The sequence below is a fragment of the Talpa europaea genome (assembly GCF_964194135.1).
Source record: "Talpa europaea genome assembly, chromosome: 16".
Taxonomy (NCBI): domain Eukaryota; kingdom Metazoa; phylum Chordata; class Mammalia; order Eulipotyphla; family Talpidae; genus Talpa; species Talpa europaea.
The window spans coordinates 79,063-99,337 of record NC_140084.1 but is presented as its reverse complement, the minus strand read 5'-3'; the positions used below and the strand labels follow the sequence as shown (position 1 = coordinate 99,337).

General features: G+C 68.2%; 2 protein-coding genes across 8 annotated transcripts; both read left to right on the top strand.

Moving 5' to 3' along the window:
* Positions 1-723: 723 nt before the first annotated feature.
* On the top strand, positions 724-7,154 carry TUBB3 (tubulin beta 3 class III; the record flags this gene model as incomplete). Of its 5 annotated transcripts, none has more annotated exons than XM_084257556.1 (4): positions 724-780; positions 4,942-4,996; positions 5,479-5,589; positions 6,079-7,154. In XM_084257556.1, 4 exons carry the CDS (start codon positions 724-726, stop codon positions 7,152-7,154), a joined length of 1,299 nt encoding a protein of 432 aa, XP_084113682.1. The 5 variants fall into 5 exon arrangements, with proteins under 5 accessions (XP_084113682.1, XP_084113681.1, XP_084113680.1 ...); XM_084257555.1 differs by having other exon boundaries at positions 4,942-5,050; XM_084257554.1 differs by having other exon boundaries at positions 4,942-5,050; positions 5,401-5,589.
* Positions 7,155-13,372: 6,218 nt separating this feature from the next.
* Positions 13,373-19,722, top strand: DEF8 (differentially expressed in FDCP 8 homolog; the record flags this gene model as incomplete). 3 transcript variants are annotated; one of them, XM_084257181.1, is made up of 11 exons in its annotated part: positions 13,373-13,496; positions 13,812-13,912; positions 14,895-15,014; positions 15,671-15,812; positions 16,382-16,546; positions 16,893-17,020; positions 17,744-17,857; positions 18,138-18,218; positions 18,590-18,730; positions 18,807-18,916; positions 19,527-19,722. In XM_084257181.1, 11 exons carry the CDS (start codon positions 13,373-13,375, stop codon positions 19,627-19,629), a joined length of 1,329 nt encoding a protein of 442 aa, XP_084113307.1. In that variant the 3' UTR covers positions 19,630-19,722. The 3 variants fall into 3 exon arrangements, with proteins under 3 accessions (XP_084113307.1, XP_084113308.1, XP_084113306.1); XM_084257182.1 differs by having other exon boundaries at positions 14,865-15,014; positions 18,641-18,730; XM_084257180.1 differs by having other exon boundaries at positions 14,865-15,014.
* Between the last annotated feature and the right edge of the window lie 553 nt (positions 19,723-20,275).

Here is a 20,275-nt window from a genome sequence, read left to right as displayed (position 1 = left end):
CGGCCCCCCGGCCCCCCACAGCCCCCCCATCTGGCCTCCCGTGGACCAAGGGTCGGGGTGCAGGTCTCCTGGGGGTGAGAGGCAGAACGTCCCGCCCCCGGCAGCCCCGGGCAGCGGCTCGCGGCACCTGCGCGGCCCGGAGCGCGGGGAGGGGCGGCGGGAGCGCTCGGCCCGTCCCCCGCCGGCCTCCTCCGCCTCCGGGGCCCGGGCTCGGGGCGCAGCTCGCGGCTCCCGCGCCGCCCCTTCCCGCGGGCCTCTGGCCGGTGCGCGGAGAGACCCTCCTCGCAGGGCGCCCGGGCTCGAGGGGGCGGCGGGAGGGGTTCGAGGGCCCGCGGCCCCCACTGTCCTCCGCGGCCCGGCCGACCCCGCGCGGGACCCCGGAGGGCGGGCGGGGCCCGGCGGGCTGCAGGGCGGGGCGGGGCGCAGGGCGGGCGGGGGGCTGCGGGGCGGGGCGGGGCGGGCGGCAGGGCGGGGGGCTGGGCGAGGAGGGCTGCGGGGCGGGGGGCGGGGCGGGGCGCGGCGGGCGGGCGGGTGCGGGGCTGCAGGGCGGGGTGCGGGGCTGCAGGGCCGGTGCCGCAGTCCGGGCGGCGCCCCGGGATTGGCCGCGCGCGGTGACGCGGGCGCGCGGCGGGCGGGGCCGCGCCTATAAGAGCGGGCGGCGGGGGCGGCCGAGCCTCCGCAGACACCGGCCGCCGCTCCGTCCCGCCCGCGCCCGCAGCGAGGATGAGGGAGATCGTGCACATCCAGGCCGGCCAGTGCGGCAACCAGATCGGGGCCAAGGTGAGGCGCCCCGCGCCGCCCCGCGCGGGCAGGGGAGCCGGGGACGCCGTGCGCCCCGCGGCCGCGCTCGCCCCGCGCCGCCGAGAACAAAGGGGCGAGCGGGTCCCGCGCCGAGTGCGGGCCCTGGGGACCCCGCCCCGCCCCGCCCCCCGCCCGCCCCGGCCCCGCGGGCGTCCCCGGTCGGCCCCGCGCCGCGCAGGTCGGCAGGGGCGGCTGGGGCGCTCCTGGGCGTGGCCGCCCCGGGGGTCTCCGCCGGCGCCGGGGAGGCGGGCGGGCGGGCGGGTTCGGGTGCGGCCGCCGCTCGGAGCCCGGACGATGCCCCGACGATGCCCGACGATGCCCCGACGATGCCCCGACGATGCCCCGACGATGCCCCGCCCGAACGCCCGCGCGGCCGCCTGCCCTGCCAGCCCGGCTCCCGGGCCCCGCCCTGCTTCTTTGTTGGAGGCGGGGTTGCACTCGGACTCGGGGTGACCTTGGGCCAGGACTCGACTCCCTCCCCGCCGACCCCGGGCTAACTCACGGCGGGGACGCGCGCCCGGCGCCCCAGGTGCGGGCTGGGCGCGGGAACAAAGCGGGGCTCCGGCGCTGGGGCGGCACCCCGCGCGGCCTGCGCCCCTTGTCAGCCCCCCGCGGGGGCAGGGCTGGGCCGGCGGGCAAGAGGCGGGACCCCGCCGAGCCGAGCGCTGACCGCGCCCCGGAGCCCCGAGCGCGGAGCGGCCGCCGGCCAAGGTCACGGCGGCTCCGCCTGCGGCCCTGGGCGCCCCGGGACGCCGGGCCGGCGGCTTTGTCAGCACCACGGCCAGGGCCGGCCGGGCGGGGCGGCGCCCGCGGGGCGGGGCGGGGCGGAGGAGACGCGCCCCGGAGGGGAAGGGGCGGCGGCGAGGCGGCCTCCGGAGGCTGTTGCCATGGAAACCAGGCGAGAACAAAAAGCTAATTGCTGCCGGGCTGGGGCGGCCACGTGGTTGGCATGTAAATTGCAAGTTCAGCTCCTGGGGGGCGAGGGGGAGACGCCCTCATCGCCGGAGACAGCTGTGCCCGGGTCGCCCCGCGCCCGCGCCTCAGGTCAAGTCGGGCCCTTGGGGCAGCGGCCGGCAGCTGTCGGCCCGGAGGGGGGGCCGGGGCCGGCTGGTGTGGCCGAGGGCCGGGGCCTGCCCTGCGCCTCTGCTGCTCGCTCGCTCGGGTCCCGGGCGCCGTCCCGGCCCGCGTCCCGCCCGGCCTGGGGGTGGTGGCCCCGCTGTGCCCTCCTGTGGCCAGGGCGGCCCCTGTGCCTGCCCCGGGGCCACCGCGCCGGCCGGCGGGTGGGCTGGCAGGGGCTTGGGAGGTTTTCCCCGCTCAGCTCTGGGCTTGCTCACGACATTTTATTCCTTTTGGGTTGGTTTTCTTAGTTTTTGTTTCCTTTTAAAATGAATACCTGACCACTTCAAACAATTCAAGCAGCAGAGGGCAATGCTGGGGGCAGGAGATCCCCACAGCTGCCCTTTGGAATGACCAGTGGGAGCACCGGAGCCGCCCCCGGGCCTCCCTGCAAGAAGAAAGGGGTCCAGGCACCCGCCCCCTGCGGGAAATCGTCCTGGAGCTTTGGGGAGACGTCTCCTGCCGTCCCCAGCAGCAGGACCCCTTCCTGCCTAGGGACCCTCTGGTGGTGTCCGCGGGGAGGTGGGCGTGGCTGGGGTGCGGGGACCTTGGCCGTGCCGCGCCCCTTCTGAACGGCCGCGGGCTGTGGCCACCGCCCCGTGTGTCTGCGCAGGACCCCCCAGACTGGGGGTGCGGGCCCTCCCCCCGCCCCGGGGCCGAGAGCGCTGCGGGGCGGCGGCGGCGCTGGGGGGCGCCGGGGAGCAGCCGGGCGCCAGGGGCGCGAGCCCCGCGGCCCCCGCCCGCCGCCGCCGCCTTTGTCCGGCCTGCTCCCCGCGGGGGGCGGGCGGGGCGGGGCCCGGGGCCCGACAGCCAATGGAGGCGGCGGCCCCCCCAGCCTCCAGCCCCCCTCGCGGCCCGGGCGGGGTCCCCGCGGCGGCTGCGAGGCCCAGAGTCTCGGCCCCGCCCGCCCCCGAGCCCCGCCGCCCGCCTCCGGGTCCCGGCGGCCGCGCGGGCAGCACCGGGGCGCGGACAGCGCCGGGCGGGCGGGGCGCGCCCTCCGCGGGGCCCCGGCCGCTCCCCAAGCGCCCGCGATAAACGAGGGAGACGCGGCTTGTGCTAAATTAAGGCACAATTTTTATTCCTTTTGACGACAAGTCAGCGCTGAATACGGTCTCGTTCTGAAAAACGGAGACGTTGCGGAGAGCGCCCGGCTTCGCCGTCGCGCCCGCGTGGGGGGCCGTCCGTGCCCGCGTGGGGGGGCGTCCGCGCCCTTGTGGGGGGGCCGTCCGCGCCCTTGTGGGGGGGCCGTCCGCGCCCTTGTGGGGGGGCCGTCCGCGCCCTTGTGGGGGGGCCGTCCGCGCCCTTGTGGGGGGGCGTCCGCGCCCTTGTGGGGGGGCCGTCCGCGCCCTTGTGGGGGGGCCGTCCGCGCCCTTGTGGGGGGGCCGTCCGCCCGCCTCCGCCGCGCGCACACGCGCAGATCCCCTCGCCTGCCCGCGCGGCGGGTGACCTTCTCCTGCTCAGGAGCCCGGAGCACGTGGATTTTCTGAGCTCTCTGAATGCAGCCACGGATGTGGTTTCACAAAGGACAGTAGCACCGAGAAACCTTTGGGTCCCTGGAGCCAGGGGTGCTACCTTGGCCTTGGGGGTACGGTCGCGCGCCCGTGTCTCCCCTGTACAGATGAGGAAACTGCGGGTCGCGCTGGGCGGGGCCGCCCCCAGGCTGAGCCCGAGGGACTTCCCAGCCAGTGCTGAGGGCACCTGAGCCGCCCCAGCCCTCCGGTCTCGCGCCAGAGCTGTGGGTCCCTGGGCCGCGGGTTTGGGGTTCCCCGCACTGTGGGGCCTTGGCTCCCCCGGGGCTGGATGTGGGCTTTTTTCCCCTAATTGCAAAATTACTGCACGCAAGAAAAACAAGAAATCTTTTTAAGGAGTAGATGCACAAAAGGGGGAATGAAGTGCTCCCTCCCTCACTGAGAGGTGATGTGGGCAGCAGGCTCTGGGGGCTCCCAAGACATGTGCGTGGATTTTAGAGAAATGACGCTGTTCCTACTTTTTAGGTTTAAAAAGATTTTTTTATTTAGACCTGGGGCACAGGCCAGAGATGTGGGGGTGAGAGGATTCACGAGAGCCAGAGCGGGGAGCAGAACAGGCGGACTGACGAAACCCACTGCTGAGGGGAGCAGCCGGGAGACAGGAGAGGTCTGCTGCGCCCTGTGGGTTGCTCCCTGGCAGGCCGGGGATCGAACTCGTGCTGCAGAGGCTGCGGATTGCTTCATAGTGCGGTGCTTAACCCCTTGTGCCACCACGGAGGCCCTTTTAGGGTTTAAAGGTATTTTCAACGGACCTCTTTCGGGAGAAGGAAACTTTTGTACACAACAAAAAATCCCTCTTGTGCCCCCAGCCCGCGCCACGGGCCCAGGCACGGGCTGCAGCGCACGTCTGTCAGAGATCTGCGAGCGCTGAGCTCGAGGCCCAGGGTCGCCGCTGATGTTTCTGGAGACCCTCACCTGCACTAACTCAGGGGGTGTCGCCCAGCCTGAGGCGTGAAGGTGTGGCCCGAGGTGGGCTTGCTCCCAGCAGTCCCCAGGAGGCCTCCGCTCAGCCCCCCTGCGCGAGTGGGGCCCCTCTTGTGTCTCTGACCCGTTTTCCGACACGCCCGTTGTACAGAGGTGGAGACAGACGCGGGGCTCGGGCTGCCTGAGGCCCCGCCAGGCGCCTGGTCTATGCCCCACCCAAGGGGAGTCGCGGATGGTGGGCGGCCTGCAACTGGCCATCTGGGCTGAAGCTGTATGTGCGCCCCACTCCATCCCAGGGCACACAGGCCTGGGCGCTGGCTGCGGTGGCAGCTTTCTTCTCCATGCCTCAGTCTCTGCGTGTGAAAAAAGGATAATGGGAACTGCCCAGGGAGGTCACTGCTGGGCCCTTGGAGGCATGGCCACCTGGGGCTGGACTGGGGCGGGCTCTGTTCTGCAGCCACCCACAGGGTTCGTGCACACTTGGGGCACGCACCCCAACTTTCCACCCAGGCTGTCAGGCTGTGGGCAGGAGGGCCAGTCCCCGCTGCGGCTTACCTGTGCTTCCCCGCAGTTCTGGGAGGTCATCAGCGACGAGCACGGCATTGACCCCAGCGGCAACTATGTGGGTGACTCGGACCTGCAGCTGGAGCGGATCAGTGTCTACTACAACGAGGCCTCCTGTGAGCCCCATGCCCTGCAGGGAGGGGGGCACCATGGGCCCTGGGTGGGGGGGGCGATGGCCATAGACAATGTCCAGGGAGGCAGACGGCTCTGAACAGGGCCGCTAAGCCCCTCCAGACATCCTGGGGAGTCCAGAACAAGGGAACCCTTGAAAACTCTGGCTGGATCCAGTGATGTCCATCCCTAGCTGGCCAGACATGGACCTGCCCACCCAGACAGGAACATGGGCCTGGCTGCCCCGCATCCACCACACCCCACCAGACACATGGTGAGGTTGGGGCAGAGAGGGGCACCCAGACTCGCCCCTGGTTCTGGCCTCTCTGACCTCAGAGTCAGTTCTTGGGGTGAGCAGACAAGCCTGCAGCTGGGGAGCAGGACTCAGGGGCCCCTGAGGTCCTGTCACCCACACAGCTCCCTTTGCCCTCAGCTCACAAGTATGTGCCGCGGGCCATCCTGGTAGACCTGGAGCCCGGGACCATGGACAGCGTCCGCTCCGGGGCCTTTGGGCACCTCTTCAGGCCGGACAACTTCATCTTTGGTGAGTGCCCCTGGTTCCGACCCCCATAGGCAGAATGGATGCATGGTTGGCACAGGAGGCCCAGTGACAGGTCCTGGACCAGGAAGCCGCCGAGGCTGCAGGGACAGCTGGTGCACCGTGCATGGCTTTGACAGAGTGGTCAGGCAGCCAGCACCCAGGGCCCTGGCCACAGGCCCTCACTAGCAGTAGGAGAGCCCTACCTGCCTCCAGAGCCCAGTGCCCGGCCCATAGGCTCCCCAGCACTGCAAAGGCATCTGCGAGCTGTAGCCTGTGCTTCCAGCAGAGTCTGCCAGAGGGTTTGTGGGTGGCAGTGGTCTGGTCCCTCACCAGAACCCTCGGGGAGCAGCAGGGCCCCAGCTTCAGATGCCCAGTTTCTCTAGAAGCCTTAATGCCATGCACCAGCAGCAGGCCAGTGGGGGCCACGCTGGGCGGGAGCAGTGGACAAGTACTCAGGGCTTGCCGGGTCTGACCTGGCTGTGTTCACCCCAGGTCAGAGTGGAGCTGGCAACAACTGGGCCAAGGGCCACTACACAGAGGGCGCCGAGCTAGTGGACTCGGTGCTAGATGTGGTGCGGAAGGAGTGTGAGAACTGCGACTGCCTGCAGGGCTTCCAGCTGACGCACTCGCTGGGCGGGGGCACGGGCTCCGGCATGGGCACGCTGCTCATCAGCAAGGTGCGGGAGGAGTACCCCGACCGCATCATGAACACCTTCAGCGTGGTGCCCTCGCCCAAGGTGTCGGACACGGTGGTGGAGCCCTACAACGCCACCCTGTCCATCCACCAGCTGGTGGAGAACACGGACGAGACCTACTGCATCGACAACGAGGCCCTCTATGACATCTGCTTCCGCACCCTCAAGCTGGCCACGCCCACCTACGGGGACCTCAACCATCTGGTGTCGGCCACCATGAGCGGGGTCACCACCTCCTTGCGCTTCCCCGGCCAGCTCAACGCCGACCTGCGCAAGCTGGCCGTCAACATGGTGCCCTTCCCGCGCCTGCACTTCTTCATGCCCGGCTTCGCCCCGCTGACCGCCCGGGGGAGCCAGCAGTACCGCGCGCTGACCGTGCCCGAGCTCACCCAGCAGATGTTCGATGCCAAGAACATGATGGCCGCCTGCGACCCACGCCACGGCCGCTACCTGACGGTGGCCACCGTGTTCAGGGGCCGCATGTCCATGAAGGAGGTGGACGAGCAGATGCTGGCCATCCAGAGCAAGAACAGCAGCTACTTCGTGGAGTGGATCCCCAACAATGTCAAGGTGGCCGTGTGCGACATCCCGCCCCGGGGCCTAAAGATGTCCTCCACCTTCATCGGCAACAGCACGGCCATCCAGGAGCTGTTCAAGCGCATCTCGGAGCAGTTCACGGCCATGTTCCGGCGCAAGGCCTTCCTGCACTGGTACACGGGCGAGGGCATGGACGAGATGGAGTTCACCGAGGCCGAGAGCAACATGAACGACCTGGTGTCCGAGTACCAGCAGTACCAGGACGCCACGGCCGAGGAGGAGGGCGAGATGTACGAGGATGACGAGGAAGAGTCTGAGGCCCAGGGCCCCAAGTGAGGTGTGGCCAGTGCCGGGGAGGCGGGGTGGCCCTGCCCCGCCCCAGCCAACCTGCGCTCCTCCAGTATTTATGGCGTCCCCACCCTGCCCCTGGCCTCCTGGCCGCCCTCCCTGTGGCACGTCCGTCTCTGCTTCATTGTTGGCTGCAGGCCTAATGTTTTGTGGTTTGTTTTGTTTTTTTACTGATTTGTGTTTATACTCTGGGGGGTACTTAATAAATTTATTGCTGTCAGATAGCCCTGTCTGTTGCTGGAGGTTTCTTTGTATTCCAGGCAGTTGCTCCAGAGTGGTCAGGAGTAGCCCTCGGGATGCCCGGCTGGGGACCTCGAATGGGAGCTGGGGTGGGACCACCGGTGCTCTGGGGCTCAACCCAGGTGTGGAGGGAGGGGCCATGCCTGCAGGGGCCTCGTGTGGGGCCTGGTGGTCCCTCTGACTGTGCCCACCTCCCCCGCCCACAGAGAGGGCACCCACCAGCCCCCGTGGCCCCCACTGGGAAGGGGCCTCGGAGCCTGAGTCCTGCTGAGCGCACTCTACACCCAGCCCGCACGTGATGTGGGCCACAGTGTGTGAGCTGGGCTGGGGCCACTGCAAGGTGAAGAGGCAGGGGCGACGCAGCTGGGGCTTGGGTGTCCACAGCTCAATTTCTCAAAGGCCTGGTGCCCTGAAGATGAAGCTCTGGCTCCTGACACACTCACGGGGGCCCTACCCAGATGACCCCCTTGGCCTGGAGGCCTCCCAGCTCCCTCCTGTGACTGCTCAGGACACTCCTGCCTCCCTGGCCCAACTGGAGGGCTGCGGTGCATGCAGGTGTGTGCGGGTCAGGTGCGGGGCTGGTGTGGGTGCGGTGCAGGTGTTGGGCGGGGGCGGGTGCGGGCAGGTGTGGGTGCAGGTGCCGGCATGAGCATGGCGGGCGGGGACCTCCGCCGGCCGGCCAGCTCGCTGCCCTGCTCAGTCTGAGTTTCAGAAGCGGGTTCCTTGCTCTGTCCCTGCTGTGAGTCCCCCTCCAGATTCCTACATCGAGATCCTCATCCCAAACGTGGGAGGGGAGGCCTTGGGGGTGATCTGGCCAAGGGTGAAGCCTACAAAAAGCCCCGACAAATGACCCAGAGAGCGCCTCTGATTGCAGGGAGCACAGCAGGCTGCGCCCGCGAGGTCCGCCCCGCGGCCTGCTGGCCCCTGACCCTCGGCGTCGGGAACGCTGGGAACTGCCCGCGGCCTGTCCAGGAGCCACGACTCCCGCCCCCAGCAAACCGAGGCTCCTGAGGTGGGCTGCGAGGCGCCTGTGGCGAGGCTGCACGGGGCGAGGGGGCCGGTCCTGTCCCGCGCAAGGGCGCGGGGAGCGGGGGCTCTGGCCGCACGCGCTGGCCGGGGCGCTCTCTGGGGGCTCCCCGCTGCGCCCCCAGCGCGCACGTCCTTCCCGCGGGCAGAGGGGGTCCCGCCGGGCGTCGTGGAACAGGTGTCCTAGCGGGTCTCCGGCGGTCAAGAACCCAGAACAGAAAGCGCGGGTCGCCCTGGCTCCGTGGCTGCTGGAGGGGCCCGCGACGCCGGTGGGAGGGCGGCTCAGCGCGGCCGGGGGCGGGGCGCGGTCAAGTAGGGGGCGGGGCCGGGCCCGGGGGCGGGGCCTGCAGGCCTCGGGGCGGGGCTTCGGGAGGGGCCTGCAAGCCGCGGGGCGGGGCTTGGAGGCCGAGGGGCGGGGCGGGGCTTCGGGCGGGGCCTGCAGGCTGCGGGGCGGGGCTTGGAGGCTGCGGGGCGCGGCGGGGCTTCGGGCGGGGCCTGCAGGCCTCGGGGCGGGGCCTGCTGGCCCGCGGGGAGGGGCGGGGCTTCGGGAGGGGCCTGCAAGCCGCGGGGCGGGGCGGGGCCGCGGGGCGGGGCTTGGAGGCCGCGGGGCGGGGCTCCACTGTCACAACCTCCACCAGGCTGCGCCAACGTCCCCTGCTCCTAGTGCTCAGCGCGTGCTGCGGCGCTGGAGCTTATCATTTTCTGCGGATGCTGAGATGATCCTGTGAGTTTTTCCCTCAACAAGTGGTGTTGAGAACGCAGTAGCCATAGGGCAGGTCAGCGCAGGCGGAGCGCCCGCAGCGGAGACAGTCGCCCCCGCGAGGAAGCTTCCCCACAGCAGAGGGAGGGGATCACCCGTCCACAGGCCCCACAAGAGGTGAATTTCCAAAATATACGAAGAACTCCTCTAGCTCCAGAGCAAGAACAATTCAAGTAAAACGTGGATAAAAGACTTGAATAGACATTTCTCCAAAGGAGACATACAAATGGCCAGCACATACATGAACAGAGGCTCACTGTCACTAACCATCAGGGACATGGAACACAAAACAGCGATGAACTATCACCTCACACAAAAATGACCAAAAAAAAGAAAGGAAGAGAGAAAGAAAGAGAAAGAGAGAGAGAGAGAGAGAGAGAGAGAGAGAGAGAAAGAGAGAAAGAAAGAAAGAAAGAAAGAAAGAAAGAAAGAAAGAAAGAAAGAAAGAAAGAAAGAAAGAAAGAAAGAAAGAAAGAAAGAAAGAAGAAAAGTCAACCAGTGGTAGGTGAAGAGGTGGAGATGGTGGGACCCTTGAACACAGTTGGTGGGAATGCAAGATGGTAACTCCACTATAGGAAACAAGATGGAGCACACCCTCTAATTAAACATCGAGGTGTCATGTGATCCAGCAATGACACTTTGGGATATTTATTTAAAAGGATTGAAATCAGGATCTTAGATATCCTCATCAGCACCCCCATATTCACAATAGCCGAGATATGGAAACAAACTAAATGTCCATTGACAGATAAACGGATAAAGACAATGGGTATACCTACGATGGAATACTATACAGCCCCCCAAAAGAAGGGAATTCACAATATACAACAATGAAGATGAACCTTGAGGACATTATGCTACATAAAAAGAGTCACCACAGAGGGACAAATACTGGTGACCCACTCACATAAGACACCTGAAATAATCCAATTCATAGACCAGAGAGCAGCAGTGGCCCACAAGGATGGGGACGGGGGCAGGGGGTGTAGTCAGGGGTTGGGGAGCTTCTAGTTGATGAGTATAAAGTTTCAGAATACGGGCCTCCCCGGTGGCGCAGCGGTTGAGCGCTGGGTTGCGAGGCTGCCTGCAGCCTCTGCAGCGCCGGTTCGATCCCCGGCCGCCAGGCGGGGGTCTCACATGGCGTGCAGACCTCTCCTGCCACCCGCTGCTCCCCTCAGCAGTGTACTTCGTCCGTCTGCCTGCTCTTCTCTCCCCTACGACTCTGGTGAATTCTCTCGCCCTCCCGCGCTTCTGACTGTACCCAGTGCTTGTATAAATAAATAAATCTTAAAAAAAAATTATTGCTGTTTATGTGACATTCAAATGACGGGTCATCCAGTGTGTTATTTAAAAAAAAAAAGTTTCAGAATACAAGAAGAGTTCTAGAAGTTGTGCCTGTAGTTAACAATCTGTCTTGTGCACTTAAAAAAAACTAGGTAAGAGGGTAGATGTCAAGTATTCTTACCTCGACAAAGTTTAAAAAAAAAGTCTCCAGTAGACACAGTGATGACATCAGCGCTGCTGAGGACATGGAGGAACTCACATCAGTTGGAATGTGAACTGGCAGAGCAGACTCTGGGAGAGCTTGGGCAGATTCCCGGCATGAGTCACACCCACCCTGCATGTCACGTGGGGCGATGGGGCTGCATCCCCAGCAGGCCCGCACACACATGCTGGTGGCAGCTCATGTGCAACAGCAAACAGAACTGGCCCAGATGTGCCTGATCTGCGAATGGGCAAGCCGCTGTGGGTGCCCGCCGGCCGTGAAGCGCTATCAGCACCACGCTCAGCCAGCCTTGCCCTTTGGGACACAGAGCCCCTTGCGACACACAGCCCCTTGAGACACACAGTCCCTTGCGCTGAGTGCTGGAGGCCAGGCAATGCCAGCCCAGAGCTCCCGCCTCCATCTCTGAGAGAATTCCAGAAAGTGCAATTTCCTGGCAGAAAGAGGAAGTGGCTGCTGGGGACAGAGATGGGGGCAGAGAGGGGTTGCCCAGGGCATGGGGAAGCTTTGGGGGGGGGGCAGGCAGGCGCCTCCTTGCTGCACTGTCAGGGCTCAGGTATGTGAAGACTTGTCCGCCTGGCCCTGTGCACTGTCCCTCCACAGATCTGCGAAGGGAGAAGAAGGGGCCAGGGGCTCCTGACTCCACAAACCAGCCAAACTGTTGACAAGCGGTCCTCGCCTCTCATTTCCGCTTCCTCAAACTCCAGCGCAGACACCTGCTGGGGCTGTGGTGCCGCAGGCCCAGGGCGTCCTGGGGCTCGGGTCTGGCCTCAGACGGGCTCCCCTGTTCACGGTTGGCCCTGCTCCCTCTGGGCACTGCCGCGGCTCCTGCGCAGTCGGGTCGGCCGAGCGCGCGGCGGGGCGGGCGGAGCAGGACGGGCCGCGGCGCCCGTGCGCGACCGGCCGGGACACGTGTGCGTCCGGGGCGTGCGGGAGGCGCCGCAGCGCGGGGCGCAGGGCCGCGGGGTGCGGGGCCCCCCGCTTCCGGCGGGCGCGGCGTGTCATGGGCCTCCGGGCCGCAGGCGGCAGCAGCGGGCGGCGGGCGGCGGGCGGCGGGCGGCGGGGCCGGGAGCGGGCGGCGGCCGCAGGTGAGCGGCGGGCCGGGGGCGCGGGCGCGGGGCGGGGGGCGCGGGCCCCCTCCTGGCCCCCGCGGGGCGCGGCCGGCCGGGCGGGGACGGGGGCGCCGGGCGGGACCCGAGCCTCGGGCGGGCGGGCGGGCGCGCCGGGGCCGGTGACTCAGCTGCCCCGGGGCCGCGGCCGGGACTGGCCGCAGGTGGCCGGGTCCCCGCCCCCCGCCCCCCGCCGCCGCTCGGGCGCCCGGGCCTCCCCCGCGCGCCGGCCGGGCCTCGGGCCTCCCGCTCGGGCCGGGCGGGGCGGGGCGGGCGCCGGCGAGGTCCCCGCACAGGCCCGCCGCGGGGAGGGCGGGAAGGAGCCGTTTGGGCGCGTCCTCCCGGGCCGCGACCCCCGACCCGGTCCCTTCGGGGCAGCCGGCCGGGCCGGGCGGGCGGGCGGGGCGGGCGCGGGAGGCCGCCGGGCCGGCCGAGCTCGTTTAGCGGCTCAGCCGGTGTCCCGGTCGGCGGCGCGGTCACCCCGCCGGGCCCGCCCTGGCCGCCCCCAGCAGTTGCCGTGAAATAGGGTCATCCACTGGGCAGGGGGGGAGCTGAGGTGGGGGGCTGCCAGTCACTTGCTCCACACCCCACTTCTGAGCACACCCGAGACTGGGGGAGCAGCCGCCCAGCCCCGCCCCCCTGGCAGCTTTCGGGGTGGCCCCTGCACCCAGGCCCCCCTGTGCCCAGGCCCCTGGGGCGCTGTCACCCTGGGACCGCCTCTGCCGCCCAGAGGTAGGCTTCAGGGCTGCAGCCCTGGGGGCACATCCTGGCCCCAGGGCTGGATCCTGCGGAGACCCCCACCCCCGGCAGGGCCGCCCCCACAGGTGTGAGGGGTCCCCCACAGGTGGTGGACACTGGGCCCAGCTCTCCTTCTTCCGACAGGAAGAGCAGGAGGGGTCAGAGGTGATGCCTATAACTGCAGGTATTTCAAAGCAGACCCACTTCCCGGGGCGCATGGGCAGCCTGCTGGGCAGCCCCACCACCTGACCCTCTGACCTTGCTCCAGCTGTGGAGGGGCTGAGCCCTGTGGAGGGGCTGAACCCTGTGGTGGGGCCAGGCCAGCCCTTCCGTGGGGAAGGGGCCTCCACCCTGGCAGAGCCATGAGGTCCTGCAGCCTCTGAGTCCCCAGGCAGCTGCGGTGGGGACACCTCCTGCCTTGTCTGTGTCTGGGCCTGAGGCGGGGGGAGAGGGGGGCTATGTGCTGACCAGCCACATGGGGACCAGTGGGACCCAGGCACAGCCCTGCCAGAGTGGCCTGGATGACAGGCCCTGGCCTGTGGGGGCAGGCGGTCACCGCAGGCCCTGGCCATGCCCCGCTGACCCGCTCAGGGATGGTGACTTGGGGAGCTGTCGGGGACAGGGCAGTTCAGGTGGGCCGAGCGCCAGTCGGATGTCCTCACACTGGGCTGACCTGCGCCTGGCTCTGCTTGTCCCCAGCACAGGGGCTGAGCTGGTTTTGGGGGGAACTGGGGCTGGGAAGTCACACACAGACCAGCCTCTGGGGAAGGGCAAGAGGCCAGCCCCTGTGAAGTCCCGGTCTCTGCCGCAGGTGGGATGGACGGTCGCTATGGACCACGATGAGAGGCTGGCCCGGTTCCGGCAGGCCCACCTCAACCCCTTCGACAAGCAGCGCGGCCCTGGCCAGCATGCGCAGGGGCCCGGGGAGGCAGCCCCAGACATGGCGTCTGAAGGTGAGTGCTGGTGGCCCTATGCTGTCTCCCGTGGGAGCTGGCTCCTGGGAGAGACCTTGCCCGAGTCCTGATAGTGAGCAGGGGACCGGTGGTCAGGGGAGGTTCTGGGCCAGCACCTCCCACGGCAGATGGCGTCCAGGGTGAGCACTGGCGGGTGCAGAGGGCCTGGAGTCACGGGATTTTGGGGCGACCCTTGTTTAGGGGCCCGGGCCCTGCCTTAGGGTGGGGGCTGCTCCAAGTGACCCGTGCCCCAGAGGCCCAGTGCTGGCCGGCCGGCCAGCCGCTGACTGTCTCCTCCACATGTGGACCCTGCAGAGGCCCTGCCGGAGCTGCCCCCCGGGGAACTGGAGTTCCGCTGCTGCCCAGAGCGCACCATGGACCTCGGGCTGTCCGAGGACCACTTCTCCCGCCCTGTGGTGAGGTTCTGGGGCTGGGCCGGGAGGGGCTGGCATACGTCCCCGCTTTGCTGGGGCCCGGGCCTGTGTTAGGGATGCCATTCTGTGCACTGGAGGGGAATCCCTCTGCGCCCCCACCCTCAGCCCCCCTGAGTTCTTGCTACTGCATGCCAGGAAAACCTTTTTTTTTTTTTTTTTTTTTTAAATAAAAGGACTCTAATGATTTTTAAAAGATTTATTTATTTATGCATACTAGAGCTGGGGTACAGGCCAGAGATGCAGGAGGTGAGAGGATTCACCAGAGATAGAGTGGGGAGCAGAACAAGCAGAAAGGCAGACTGAATGAAATCTACTGCTGAGGGGAGCAGTGGAGAGACAGGAGAGGTCTCCCGCACCGTGTGGGTAGCTCCCTGGCTGGGGATCAAACTCGTGCTGCAGAGGCTGCAGATTGCTTCATAGTGCGGTGCTTAACCCCTTGTGCCACCAGGGAGGCTCCTAAGTTATTGCAAACCATCTCCCACTGTGCTGGAGAGAAACGCAGCAACCTGGACAGGACTGCCGGGGCTGTGGGGCACGAGGGGCCCTGCATCTGCTTTGTGTCTTAGTCGTTCCCATGGCCACAGGGCCTTCCTGGCCCCAGCTCCATGTCCAGCCTGGCAGCGTGGCCGGCTGGGCCCTGCGACATCTGTGGAGGGGCGTGCCACTGGCCGCCTCAGCTCCAGCTTCTGTCCAGCCCCAGAAGTGAGACGGCTCAGCCAGAGAGCAGCTGGGCTCTCGGAGAAGGAAGACAGGCTGGCTCTGGGGGACGTCCTGTGTGGGGCCTTTGGGTCTGGCCCAGGCTACAGGGCCCCTGAGGTCCCGGCCCTCTGGGCAGGTGGGCAAGCATGCACTCCAGGCCCAGTGGCCTCGGGGCTTCTGGATGCTGGTCTGGACAGGGAGCGCCTGGCCTCTGCCTACTGTCCTTGCCTCGCAGGGTCTGTTCCTGGCCTCTGACGTGCAGCAGCTGCGACAGGCCATTGAGGAGTGCAAGCAGGCCATCCTGGAGCTGCCCGAGCAGTCGGAGAAGCAGAAGGACGCCGTAGTCAGGCTCATCCACCTGCGCCTGAAGCTCCAGGAGCTGAAGGTGGGCTCTGGCAGGAGGCCAGGTGGTCCCCCCCTCTCCGTGAGGCCCTGCGACAGCTTAGAGGGCAGAGCACAGCTGCCCTCAGGGTCCTTCCTGCTGCGGCTCTGCTGCAACCGCCTGCACTGGGTGGGGTTCCTGCCTAGATGGGGGGGGTCCCAGCCTGGGGACTCACTGCCCACTCCTGGGCTGTCAGCCCTCTGTGGGGGAAGCCCTCTGTGGCTGTCAGCCTTGCTGCCTGGGTGGGGGTGTACCAAGCAGGGGCTGAGCCCCAGAGACCAAGCTACAGGCGGGGGGACCCTCCCCACGTGTCCTTTCTGATGCGTCCCTGGGTCCCCGCACTGGCTGTGAGTCCTGGGGGTTGGTGGGGTGGCCCCATGTGGTGAGCAAGGCTGTGACAGTGCACCCCAAGAATGGTGGTATGAGGGATCCCCTGTGCAGTCACTTGGGTGGCCAGGGCCCCATCCCCCTTTCTGTGCTCCGTCCCTGGGGTGACACCGGCTGCGGCCTCAGCATATCTGGGTTGAGCCTGGCCAGCAGAGTGGGGCACACCAGGCGGTGCTGCACCTGCTGGTCTTCCATCCCCACGCAGCGGCTGGGATGCTGGGGAGAACTCCCTGACCGTGGGGAGGGGCTCACATGTCCCTGCTGGCCCCCAGGACCCCAATGAGGAGGAGCCCAACATCCAGGTGCTCCTGGAGCACCGCTTCTACAAGGAGAAGAGCAAGAGTGTCAAGCAGACCTGTGACAGGTGCAGCGCTGTCATCTGGGGGCTCATCCAGACCTGGTACACCTGCACAGGTGCGTGCTGCCCGGGGCCCACTGCCCACTGCCCAGGGGCAGCTGTGAGCACTCATGGCTGCTCAAATCTGAGGACAAGGGGTGGCCGCAGCCACAGGAGGCTGGGCCCGGTCAGGGGGTACAGGCCTGCACGGAGACGGCAAAGGGCGGGGCCTGCCATAGGGAGCTTGAAAGGGTCCATGTGATATGGGAGTAAACGCTGGAGGTCAGGGGTGACGCATGGGGAGGTTCCCACTGTCTGCAAAGGACCCGCAGGCACATGTCTGGGAAGGCCCTGCCACAGGACTCTCTGCTGTGGAGCGCGGAGTGGGAGGGGCCCTGAGTGGCAGGGACTGGGCTGGGGGCATCCGTCTGGCATGGGAAGTGGGTGGCTGAAATCTGGGGCTGCAGGTGGTGTGTGTGGTGAGCCGGGTGAGGAAGGGCCAGAGCCCCGAGTCGGCGGCCTGGAGTTGGGGGCATCGGGTGCTGAGGGCCTGGGGCCGGCAGAGCTGCTGGAGAGGCCCTGGAGGAGCTGGATTGGCCCCTGTGGGTGCCATGACAGGCCGGCTCAGGCTGCCCCCCACCCCCAGGGTGTTACTACCGCTGCCACAGCAAGTGCCTGAACCTTGTCTCCAAGCCCTGCGTCCGCTCCAAGGTCAGCCACCAGGCCGAGTACGAGCTGAGCATCTGCCCTGAGGCAGGCCTGGACAGCCAGGACTACCGCTGCGCCGAGTGCCGGGCACCCATCTCCCTGCGTGCGTAGCCGGGTGGGGGGGCCAGGCCAGAAGGGCCGGACGGGGAGGCCCTGCGGCCCTGAGTGACACCTGCTCAGGCCCTCGAGGGTCCAGCCTGTGGCCTGGGGAGGCAAGGCGCGCTCAGCCGCCCAGGGCCGCTGTCTCCAACACCCACATGGAGGGGCCCGGGAGCGGCAGCAGCCCCTCCCCGGCCGTGTCCCCCCAGGCATGAGCCGCGGGGCCGGTGCTTGCTTACCCGCGGCTCCGAGGAGGGCGGGGGCCTGGGGCGCCGGGCCCTCCCCGCGGGTGCGGCGTGCCCTGTGCGGTGCGCGGAGGATGCTCAGTGGGGCCTCCCGTCCCTCTGCAGGCGGCGTCCCCAGCGAGGCCCGGCAGTGCGACTACACGGGGCAGTACTACTGCAGCCACTGCCACTGGAACGACCTGGCTGTGATCCCCGCGCGCGTGGTGCACAACTGGGACTTCGAGCCGCGCAAGGTGCGGGGCGGGGCGGGCCGGGCCGGTGGGCGGGGCGGGGGCCATGGGGGCGGGGTGGAGGCCCTGGGGGGCGGGGCGGGCCCGGTGGGCGGGGCGGAGGCCCTGGGGCGGGGCGGGGCGGTGGAAGGGGCGGGGAGGGGGTGTGGCGGAGGCCCTGGGGGCGGGGCGGAGGCCCTGGGGGCGGGCGGTGGAAGGGGCGGGGAGGGGGTGTGGCGGAGGCCCTGGGGGCGGGGCGGGGAGGTGGGCGGGGCGGAGGCCCTGGGGGCGGGCGGTGGAAGGGGCGGGGCCGGCAGCGGAGGCCCTGGGGGCGGGGCGGGGAGGTGGGCGGGGCGGTGGAAGGGGCGGGGAGGGGGTGTGGCGGAGGCCATGGGGGCGGGGCGGGGAGGTGGGCGTGGCGGAGGCCCTGGGGGCGGGCGGTGGAAGGGGCGGGGCCGACAGCGGAGGCCCTGGGGGCGGGGCGGGGTGGTGGAAGGGGCGGGGAGGGGGTGTGGCGGAGGCCCTGGGGGCGGGGCAGGGAGGTGGGCGTGGCGGAGGCCCTGGGGGCGGGCGGTGGAAGGGGCGGGGCCGGCAGCGGAGGCCCTGGGGCGGGGCGGGGCGGTGGGCGGGGCGGTGGGCGGGGCGGGGAGGGGGTGTGGCGGAGGCCAGGGGGCGGGGAGGGGCCGGGCGGCGGGCGGGCGGGGCGGGGGCGGCCCTGAGGGCCGCGCTGAGCCACCCTGTCCCCAGGTGTCCCGGGGCAGCCTGCGCTACCTGGCGCTGATGGTGTCGCGGCCGGTGCTCCGACTCCGGGAGATCAACCCGCTGCTGTTCAACTACGTGGAGGAGCTGGTGGAGATCCGGGTGAGGTTGGGGGTCGGCCCGGGAGGCGCCACCTGCGCGGGGCGGGGCCCTCGCCGGCCTGTGCTGGCTCCGCAGTCGCCGCGGACGCCGGTTCCCGCGTGGCCCGGAAGGTTCGGCCTCCCGGCTGGTAGAGGGCGCAGGGGAAGCCACAGCAGGACCCGTGCCGGGCTGGGCTGCAGGCCCGACTCAGCTGTTGCGGCGTGTCTTTGGGGTGCTTTGCGGTTTTTTCTTTATTGTGTGCACGGCGGCGGGAACGCTCACAGCTCCTGCCCCTCCACAGAAGCTGCGCCAGGACATCCTGCTCATGAAGCCGTACTTCATCACCTGCCGGGAGGCCATGGATGCCCGGCTGCTCCTGCAGGCGAGTCCGGGCGCGGCTGCTGCTTTGGCGCTTCTGTCCAGGGTCGAGGGGTCTGCACGCAACCGCGGCTCACGCGCAAAAATGCTCGTAGCCTGCACGCATGTGCCAGCTGCACCCTACCCGCAGGCCGATCAGGCCAGGGCGCAGGGCTCAGCACTGACTGGCTCCAGAGCTGCCCCTGAGAGCTGCCATGAGTGAGCAGGCAGAGCCCGGCCCCTCGAGTGAGCAGGCAGAGCCCTCCCCACCCAGCACCCCACAGGGGTGAGAAGCCCTCAGGCTGTGTGGGGTGCTGGGAGAAGCCCTGGCTGGTGGGGAGACCCCAGGGCTGGGGCCCTTGTCTGCCCAGGGTCACGCCCCTCCCACCCCCGCAGCTCCAGGACCGCCAGCACTTCGTGGAGAACGACGAGATGTACTCCGTACAGGACCTGCTCGACGCACACACCGGCCGCCTGGGCTGTTCACTCACTGAGACCCACACGCTGTTCGCCAAGCACATCAAGCTGGACTGCGAGGTTGGCCCCAAGGCTGTCCTGCGTGGGGGGCGGTGTGCGGGTGCCCCCAGCCGTGCTGACCACCCACTGTCATCAGCGCTGCCAGGCCAAGGGCTTCGTGTGCGAGCTCTGCAGGGAGGGCGACGTGCTGTTCCCCTTCGACAGCCACACCTCCGTGTGTGCCGACTGCTCCGCAGTCTTCCACAGGTCAGTGCGGGCGACAGGTGAGGGATGCAGGCCAGGCGCCTCTGGGGCAGGAGCATTGAGGAGGACGCTGGAGCTACTACTTTGCTGCTGCCTAATCTCATAGCCTTTTGTCTCTATCCAGAGTGCGGGGCGAGGGTAGCGGGAGGGGCTGGGGCTGCTCCCAGGCGGGGTGTATGTGCAAGGGGTGAGGCTGCTACACTCCCCCCTTCCTGCCACCAGTGGTGTTATTTTCAAACATTCCTAGGCCAGGAGATACTTGTATTGGAAGAACAGTGCACACAGGTTGGAAGCAGCCAGCTTTAATCTAACTTTTGGGTGGCGCAGGGTGTAGTCTGGTTGCAGGGGGGACACCCCCACCTTGCCCTGGGCCATCATGGCCTCAGTGGGCCTCTGGCAGATAGGGCTGCCAGCCTGTTGAGCTGGTTTTTATTGTCTGGCAGATGTTGAATATTGAGATGCCCCTTCAAAAGTGTAAAGGGGACCCCATGTTCCGGGAGGGGGCCACACAGTAAGAGCGGGGCTGCCCTGCGGTGTGTGGGCCTCAGGAGGGGCGCCGGGGCCGGGCAGGCACCCCTGGGGCGCACCCAGTCTCACTGTTGCGTCTCCCCAGGGACTGCTACTACGACAACTCCACCTCATGCCCCAAGTGTGCCCGCCTGACGCTGCGCAAACGGTCCCTGTTCCAGGAGGCGGGGCCCGGCCTGGACTCCTAGATGCTGGCACTCTGCCCGCCTGCGTGCCCTGCTGGTCGTGGCCACATCGCAGTGTTTCTCCAGCCGGAGGCGGGGCGCAGCTCCAGGCCCGCCTCACTGCTGGGCGGGGCTGCCAGGGCCAGGCCTGAGGAACGCCCTGGCCCCATGCTGGCTGGGAGCTCCCGGCAGTCTCCCGCTGTGGGGTGCAGCTGGGGTGTGGCCCCTCCCACCACAGACTCCCCGGCTGGGCAGTGGGGAACTTCCTGCCCCGTGGTGACAAGCCCCGGCAGCTTTGCGGGGGGTGGGGGGAGGTGGGGGGGTGTTGCTGGTGTTCCCGGCCCGCAGGTCCTGTGCGGTCTCGAAGAGCTTTGTGGGCCCAAGGGTGCCAGCTGCACCCAGCTGCCTGGGCTGCGTCCTGCTGGGGGGCGCCTCCCTCTGGCACCTGGTCTCTCTGGGCCTTTGGCTGTTCTGCTGGCTCCAAGGGTCTCCCTGGCTCCCTGGGTCCTGGTTCTTTCCGGACAGTGTGGCGATGAGGAGCTCTTCCCTGGGCGATGGGCAGCTGCTCCAAACCACCTGGCTGCCCTGGTGCTCCGAGCTGGGTGCAGGCCCACCTCCAGGTGCAGGCATAGGTCGCCTGGGTGAGCTTCCAGGTTAGGCGAGAGGGTTG